General features: G+C 47.8%; 1 protein-coding gene across 6 annotated transcripts in view; it reads left to right on the top strand.

Moving 5' to 3' along the window:
• Positions 1–7945, top strand: part of LOC115152952 (inactive rhomboid protein 1-like) — an 86048-nt gene extending 78103 nt beyond the window's left edge. Inside the window, exons 8-19 of one of the 6 annotated variants that reach the window (XM_029697895.1) lie at positions 43–212; positions 511–768; positions 1320–1431; positions 1607–1681; positions 1797–1958; positions 2304–2404; positions 2498–2656; positions 2815–2991; positions 3163–3316; positions 6446–6669; positions 6850–7684; positions 7792–7945. In XM_029697895.1, coding sequence (XP_029553755.1) covers positions 43–212; positions 511–768; positions 1320–1431; positions 1607–1681; positions 1797–1958; positions 2304–2404; positions 2498–2656; positions 2815–2991; positions 3163–3316; positions 6446–6669; positions 6850–7045 — 1788 coding nt within the window. In that variant the 3' untranslated portion in view covers positions 7046–7684; positions 7792–7945. Of the gene's footprint in view, positions 1–42; positions 213–510; positions 769–1319; positions 1432–1606; positions 1682–1796; positions 1959–2303; positions 2405–2497; positions 2657–2814; positions 2992–3162; positions 6236–6445; positions 6670–6849; positions 7685–7791 lie in introns of those variants that run through there. The other 5 variants (XM_029697900.1, XM_029697896.1, XM_029697897.1 and 2 more) reach the window with 5 other exon arrangements.
• The last annotated feature ends 406 nt before the right edge of the window (positions 7946–8351 follow it).

Below are 8351 nucleotides of genomic sequence, written 5' to 3' on the forward strand. Positions count from 1 at the left end.
CTCTCCACTCCTCTCGTTTCCTCCTCCTCCTCCTCCATGCAGGATGGTCTGAGAAGAGGAGATGAGGAGCTGTCTACCTATGCAGACGATGTGTTTGACTCTCCGTCTGAGGCCGCCATTAAAGAGGAGGAGTCTAACACAGCTGCAGATGAGAGTGACCTCACAGGTGGCGCCCTGGACAAGAACGAACTGAAGAGGAGTCACCTAATGATGTGAGTTTAACACACACACACACACAGACACACAGACAGACAGACAGACAGACAGACAGACAGACAGACAGACAGACAGACAGACAGACAGACAGACAGACAGACAGACAGACACACACACACACACAGACACAAACAAGTTGTTGCTGCTACTGTAGCCTGTTTTCACCTAACACACACCCTCTTCTGACCCTCTCTCTCTCTCCTTCGCAACCATATCTTTCTCATTCTGTCTCTCTCTTTTTCTATTTCTCTCTCTCTCTCCTCCTCCTCCCTCCACCTCTCAATTGCTCAACAGACCCCTAGAAAGAGGCTGGCGTAAGGGTAAAGAACCTGGGCCCTCTCTGGTCCAGCCCAAGGTGCGTCTGCAGCAGGAGGTGGTGAGTGTGAGTGGGCAGCGACGGGGCCAGCGGATCACAGTGCCTGTCAAGAAGCTCTTCGCCAGGGAGAAGAGGCCCTACGGCCTAGGCATGGTGGGACGGCTCACCAACAGAACCTACCGCAAACGCATCGACAGCTTCGTCCAGCAACAGATAGAGGACATGGACGACCACAGGTACACTTTATTGTCTTAGAGGAGTTTCAGATTCTTTCATTTCTATTTCAAATTCAGAATTTGCTACATTGCTATGCAATTGACTTCAACTCTGGCATGGTCACATAATTGTACTTTAACATGGTCACATGTCTAACAGGTTACGATACTACAGGAGAAGAGCCCAGTCACAGCCGTAGTGGAGGAAGAAGCTGTGTCTGAGTTGGCCCCAGATAAGATACAGCATGAGTCATCACAGGATAGTGTAGACCAGTGGTTCCCAAACATTACTGCACCATGACTCACATGAAAGCACCTTTTTTTCTGACTGACCTGGCCTCTAGATACAGCAGGACTGTGTGACTCAGTAACAGATGGTCCACTCCCGAGTCCCCGGCACTCCATGTGGGAAACAATGGTGTACACAGGTGTACGCTACAAACTTTTGTCCTAGTCGCTGCAGCTGTTTTCAGTGGGAAGCCCACACTGACATAGTGAGGTACTGTTTCTAACAGAGGAGGCAAGCTACTGTACTGTCTGCGATAGCCTATTCATATTGTGTGTCTCCGCAGGCCTTTCTTCACCTACTGGATCATGTTTGTCCACCTGTTGATCACCATGTTGACTGTGTGTCTGTACGGCATTGCCCCTGTTGGCTTCTCCCAGCACGAGACCGTCGACTCGGTCAGTACCCAGATTTTTTTATACTGTAGTCTGGGTTCTACAAGTTACAGTGACGGGTGTATCGTCGTTGCTATGAAGGTTGTGCCTTATATGATGAGTGATCCATTGAAACCGCCTGGTATGTCTGTGTATTTGACTTTGTAAACCCTTTGGCATTTCCCCTCTCTCTCTTAAGGTATTGAGAAATAAAGGTGTTTATGAAAATGTCAAGTTTGTGCAACAAGAGAACTTTTGGGTGGGACCAAATTCGGTAAGTGTAGCTTTTTTAGGCGAATGGACTTTGTTTGATCATTTAAACCTGAACATCAGCTACAATATGAGACTTTGTCTGTGTTCTGACTGCACATCCTCCCCCTGGCCTGCAGGAGGCGCTGATCCACCTGGGGGCTAAATTCTCCCCCTGCATGCGTCAGGACCAGCAGGTCCATGACCTGATCCAGGAGAAGAGAGGAAGAGAGAGGGACTCAGCCTGCTGTGTGAGGAACGACCACTCCGGCTGTCTCCAGACCTCACAGGAGGAGTGCTCTGTGAGTCACCCTGGTATTAGACCAATGTTAGACCAATGTTAGAGTCTTGTACTGGTTAACGTCCTACGAGATCTGATATCTCCTCTCTCTCTCTTTATCCCTCTTGTCCCTCTCTCTCTCTCTCTCTTTATCCCTCTTGTCCCTCTCTCTCATTCTTCTGTTCTCTCATGCTTTCTCTCTCTCTCCCTCTCTCTCTATCCCTGTTGTTTCTTTCTTTCTCTGTCTCTCTCTCTCTCTCTCTCGTTCTTTCATTCTCTCTCGCTTTCTCTTTCTTTCTCTCTCTATCCATCTCTCTCTCTGTCTCTCCATCTCTCTCTTTCTCTCTCCCCTGTTCTCTCTCTCCAGTCTACTCTAGCAGTGTGGGTGAAGTGGCCTCATCACCCCAGTGCTCCTCTCCTGAAGGGGAAGGTCCGTCAGCACGGCTCAGTCTGCCACCAGGACCCCAGGTAATAGACTGCTTCTTTCTGTCCCTCTCTTCTTCTATATCTCCTCTTCCCTCTATTCCTCTAACGTTCTTTCCTCTGTTCCTCTCCTTCCAGGATCTGCCTGGAGCCAGCCTCTGTATCGCCTCATGAGTGGCCTGATGACATCACCAAGTGGCCAGTGTGTACCAGGTACAACCCAGGCAACCACACTAACCTCCCTCACGTAGACTGTGCCATCACAGGACGGCCCTGCTGCATCGGGACCAAAGGGAGGTAAGGACACTGTTTGTTCTGTCTCTGCAGCTATACGTTGTCGCTGCGATGATGTTGTGATGTAATCCTGTGTGTTGTGTGTGCAGGCTGCTATAAGTTGTTAATGTTGTAAGAACGTTGTGTGTGTGTTGTAATAATGTAATGTGTTGTGTGTTCAGGTGTGAGATCACGTCCAGAGAGTACTGTGACTTTATGAAGGGCTACTTCCACGAGGAGGCTACTCTCTGCTCCCAGGTGGCCTGTCTGGATGATGTGTGTGGCTTGCTGCCTTTCCTCAACCCTGAGATCCCAGACCAGTTCTACAGACTCTGGCTCTCTCTATTCCTCCATGCTGGGTGAGACTGGAACTCCCCCAGAATCAGTGGCTCATGTCCGTCATGGTGTTGTGTCTTTTTCAGGGTCTCTCCCGCATTACTAATGTATAGTGTGTGTGTGTGTGTGTGTGTGTGTGTGTGTGTGTGTGTGTGTGTGTGTGTGTGTGTGTGTGTGTGTGTGTGTGTGTGTAGGATCCTGCACTGCCTGGTATCGGTGCTGTTCCAGATGACCATCCTGAGGGACTTAGAGAAGCTGGCTGGCTGGCTGAGGATCTCTATCATCTACATTGTCTCTGGAATCACTGGAAACCTGGCCAGCGCTATCTTCCTCCCCTACAGAGCTGAAGTAAATAATGTAGATACCTGTACCGTAGATACCTGCCCTACAGAGTTGAGGTAAATACTGTAGATACCCTGTACCGTGATACCTGCTCTACAGAGCTGAGGTAAATACTGTAGATACCCTGTACCGTGATACCTGCCCTACAGAGCTGAGGTAAATACTGTAGATACCGTGATACCTGCCCTACAGAGCTGAGGTAAATACTGTAGATACCCTGTACCGTAGATACCTGCCCTACAGAGCTGAGGTAAATACTGTAGATACACTGTACCGTGATACCTGCCCTACAGAGCTGAGGTAAATACTATAGATACACTGTACCGTAGATACCTGCCCTACAGAGCTGAGGTAAATACTGTAGATACCCTGTACTGTGATACCTGCCCTACAGAGCTGAGGTAAATACTGTAGATACCCTGTACCGTGATACCTGCCCTACAGAGCTGAGGTAAATACTGTAGATATACTGTACCGTGATACCTGCCCTACAGAGCTGAGGTAAATACTGTAGATACCCTGTACCGTGATACCTGCCCTACAGAGCTGAGGTAAATACTGTAGATACCCTGTACTGTGATACCTGCCCTACAGAGCTGAGGTAAATACTGTAGATACCCTGTACCGTGATACCTGCCCTACAGAGCTGAGGTAAATACTGTAGATACACTGTACCGTGATACCTGCCCTACAGAGCTGAGGTAAATACTGTAGATACCCTGTACCGTGATACCTGCCCTACAGAGCTGAGGTAAATACTGTAGATACACTGTACCATAGATACCTGCCCTACAGAGCTGAGGTAAATACTGTAGATACACTGTATCGTGATAACTGCCCTACAGAGCTGAGGTAAATACTGTAGATACCCTGTACCGTGATACCTGCCCTACAGAGCTGAGGTAAATACTGTAGATACACTATACCGTAGATACCTGCCCTACAGAGCTGAGGTAAATACTGTAGATACCCTGTACCGTGATACCTGCCCTACAGAGATGAGGTAAATACTGTAGATACCGTGATACCTGCCCTACAGAGCTGAGGTAAATACTGTAGATACCCTGTACCGTAGATACCTGCCCTACAGAGCTGAGGTAAATACTGTAGATACACTGTACCGTGATACCTGCCCTACAGAGCTGAGGTAAATACTAAAGATACACTGTACCGTAGATACCTACCCTACAGAGCTGAGGTAAATACTGTAGATACCCTGTACTGTGATACCTGCCCTACAGAGCTGAGGTAAATACTGTAGATACCCTGTACCGTGATACCTGCCCTACAGAGCTGAGGTAAATACTGTAGATATACTGTACCGTGATACCTGCCCTACAGAGCTGACGTAAATACTGTAGATACCCTGTACCGTGATACCTGCCCTACAGAGCTGAGGTAAATACTGTAGATACACTGTACCATAGATACCTGCCCTACAGAGCTGAGGTAAATACTGTAGATACACTGTATCATGATACCTGCCCTACAGAGCTGAGGTAAATACTGTAGATACACTGTACCGTGGTACCTGCCCTACAGAGCTGAGGTAAATACTGTAGATACCCTGTACCGTGATACCTGCCCAACAGAGCTGAGGTAAATACTGTAGATACACTGTACCGTAGATACCTGCCCTACAGAGCTGAGGTAAATACTGTAGATACACTATACCGTAGATACCTGCCCTACAGAGCTGAGGTAAATACTGTAGATACCCTGTACCGTGATACCTGCCCTACAGAGCTGAGGTAAATACTGTAGATACCCTGTACCGTGATACCTGCCCTACAGAGCTGAGGTAAATACTGTAGATACCCTGTACCGTAGATACCTGCCCTACAGAGCTGAGGTAAATACTGTAGATACACTGTACCGTGATACCTGCCCTACAGAGCTGAGGTAAATACTGTAGATACCCTGTACCGTGATACCTGCCCTACAGAGCTGAGGTAAATACTGTAGATACCCTATACCGTGATACCTGCCCTACAGAGCTGAGGTAAATACTGTAGATACCCTGTACCGTGATACCTGCCCTACAGAGCTGAGGTAAATACTGTAGATACACTGTACCGTGATACCTGCCCTACAGAGCTGAGATAAATACTGTAGATACCCTGTACCGTGATACCTGCCCTACAGAGCTGAGGTAAATACTGTAGATACACTGTACCATAGATACCTGCCCTACAGAGCTGAGGTAAATACTGTAGATACACTGTATCGTGATACCTGCCCTACAGAGCTGAGGTAAATACTGTAGATACCCTGTACCGTGATACCTGCCCTACAGAGCTGAGGTAAATACTGTAGATACCCTGTACCGTGATACCTGCCCTACAGAGCTGAGGTAAATACTGTAGATACACTGTACCGTAGATACCTGCCCTACAGAGCTGAGGAAAATACTGTAGATACACTGTACCGTAGATACCTGCCCTACAGAGCAGAGGTAAATACTGTAGATACCCTGTACCGTAGATACCTGCCCTACAGAGCTGAGGTAAATACTGTAGATACACTGTACCGTAGATACCTGCCCTACAGAGCTGAGGTAAATACTGTAGATACCCTGTACCGTAGATACCTGCCCTACAGAGCTGAGGTAAATACTGTAGATACACTGTACCGTGATACCTGCCCTACAGAGCTGAGGTAAATACTGTAGATACCCTGTACCGTGATACCTGCCCTACAGAGCTGAGGTAAATACTGTAGATACCCTGTACCGTGATACCTGCCCTACAGAGCTGAGGTAAATACTGTAGATACCCTGTACCGTAGATACCTGCCCTACAGAGCTGAGGTAAATACTGTAGATACACTGTACCGTGATACCTGCCCTACAGAGCTGAGGTAAATACTGTAGATACCCTGTACCGTGATACCTGCCCTACAGAGCTGAGGTAAATACTGTAGATACACTGTACCATAGATACCTGCCCTACAGAGCTGAGGTAAATACTGTAGATACACTGTATCGTGATACCTGCCCTACAGAGCTGAGGTAAATACTGTAGATACCCTGTACCGTGATACCTGCCCTACAGAGCTGAGGTAAATACCGTAGATACCTGCCCTACAGAGCTGAGGTAAAATACACTCCCACTCCCACTCTCCCTTCCTCCCCAGGTGGGTCCAGCAGGCTCTCAGTTTGGTATTCTGGCCTGTCTGTTTGTTGAGCTGTTCCAGAGCTGGCAGATCCTGGAGCGTCCGTGGAGGGCTTTCACCAAGCTGCTGTGTGTCGTCCTCTTCCTGTTCTCCTTTGGCCTGCTGCCCTGGATAGACAACTTCGCCCACATCTCCGGATTCATCTCTGGACTATTCCTCTCCTTCGCCTTCCTGCCATACATCAGGTGAGAAGTTTGTTGATTTCGTGATATTTTTAATTTGTTTGGATGTAAACGCTTTGACATACACATGACTCGGTTGTTGGGTTGAAGTTGCTTGGGGTAATTAGGGGGATTTTATTATTACTAAACATTGGCAAATCATCATCACTATCTGATTATATGATCTATTCTTATTATTTCCAGTTTTGGCCGTTTGGACATGTACCGTAAGCGTGTCCAGATCTGTGTGTTCCTGTTGGTGTTCCTGGGACTTTTCTCAGGGCTGGCTGTCCTGTTCTACGTCCACCCGGTCAAGTGTGAATGGTGTGAGTACCTCACCTGTATTCCCCTCACTGACAAGTTCTGTGACAAGTACGACCTCAACGCCCACCTCCACTGACCAGGCCTTTGACCGTGCAACTATAATGACTAGAATGGACATTCTCAAAGAAGTATAACCTCACGCACCAGGATAGCAGGACACAAGTCTGGTGAACAAGACTAGGCTCAAAGCAACGTCACAGCATGGACCGGACCGGGGGAAATATTTGGTGTAGCATTAAGGACATTGGATGTGAAGATTACCCATCTTGGAAAAATGAACTAATAACGGTTGATCTTAATAACTGTTGAACTGTTGATCTGTCTCCATTCGGTTTTGTTTATAAGGACATTGCTAGCGAGTGACTGGTCACTTTCAAAGCATAAAGACAGAGAGAGGTGGAAGGGGGTAATATGTGACTGTTTTGCCTTGACACTGATCTCACTCCCCTCTCGTCTTATGAAAACTGAGCCAACACCACCACCTTGGGGCCATCAGACCACACAACAGCCACTGGCTCCACACACAGTTGTGGATGGATTTTGTTTTGTATTCTTCTACACAAGTCATAAAGCCAACTAAGAGTTTTATTGGATGACCTCAGACAGGAAGCTATCTCCCAAGAAAGAAAATATCTGTTTAGTACTGTAGGATGACTGCCTCTTGTGCCTTGGTTATTAATGTCAAGTCTAGGTCTAAATCTAGGTCCAAGTCTAGGTCCAAGTCTCAAATGGCACACTATTCCCTGTACAGTGAACTTATTAGTGCACTATATTGGGTCTATTCTCTATATAGTGCACTATGTTTTGGGGGATAGGGAATAGTGTGCCATTTGAGATGTGCCCTATGTTACACCAGACAAACCACTTGTAGCTTAACATGTACTGTATACTGCTGTCTAAGAGTGGTGAGTGTTTGGAGGGTAGCGTTTTAGCTACCTGCTTATCTGTACCTGACAATACAGCAACACAAACTGAAGCTTTTTGTCTGTGTCCACTTTATTTCTGTTGTGTGAATGTGTCTTGTTGCACATGCATGTTTCCCTCAGTAGAGGGCAGAGTTTCCCAAAGTAGAGGGCAGAGTCTCCCCCAGTAGAGGGCAGAGTCTCCCCCAGTAGAGGGCAGAGTCTCCCCCAGTAGAGGGCAGAGTTTCTCCCAGTAGAGGGCAGAGTTTCCCTCAGTAGAGGGCAGAGTCTCCCCCAGTAGAGGGCAGGGTCTCCCTCAGTAGAGGGCAGAGTTTCCCTCAGTAGAGGGCAGAGTCTCCCCCAGTAGAGGGCAGAGTCTCCCCCAGTAGAGGGCAGAGTCTCCCCCAGTAGAGGGCAGAGATTCCCCCAGTAGGGGCAGAGTCTCCCTCAGTAGAGGGCAGAGTCTCCCCCAGTAGGGGC

Source organism: Salmo trutta, chromosome 18 (genome assembly GCF_901001165.1).
Source record: "Salmo trutta chromosome 18, fSalTru1.1, whole genome shotgun sequence".
NCBI classification, from domain to species: Eukaryota; Metazoa; Chordata; class Actinopteri; order Salmoniformes; family Salmonidae; genus Salmo; species Salmo trutta.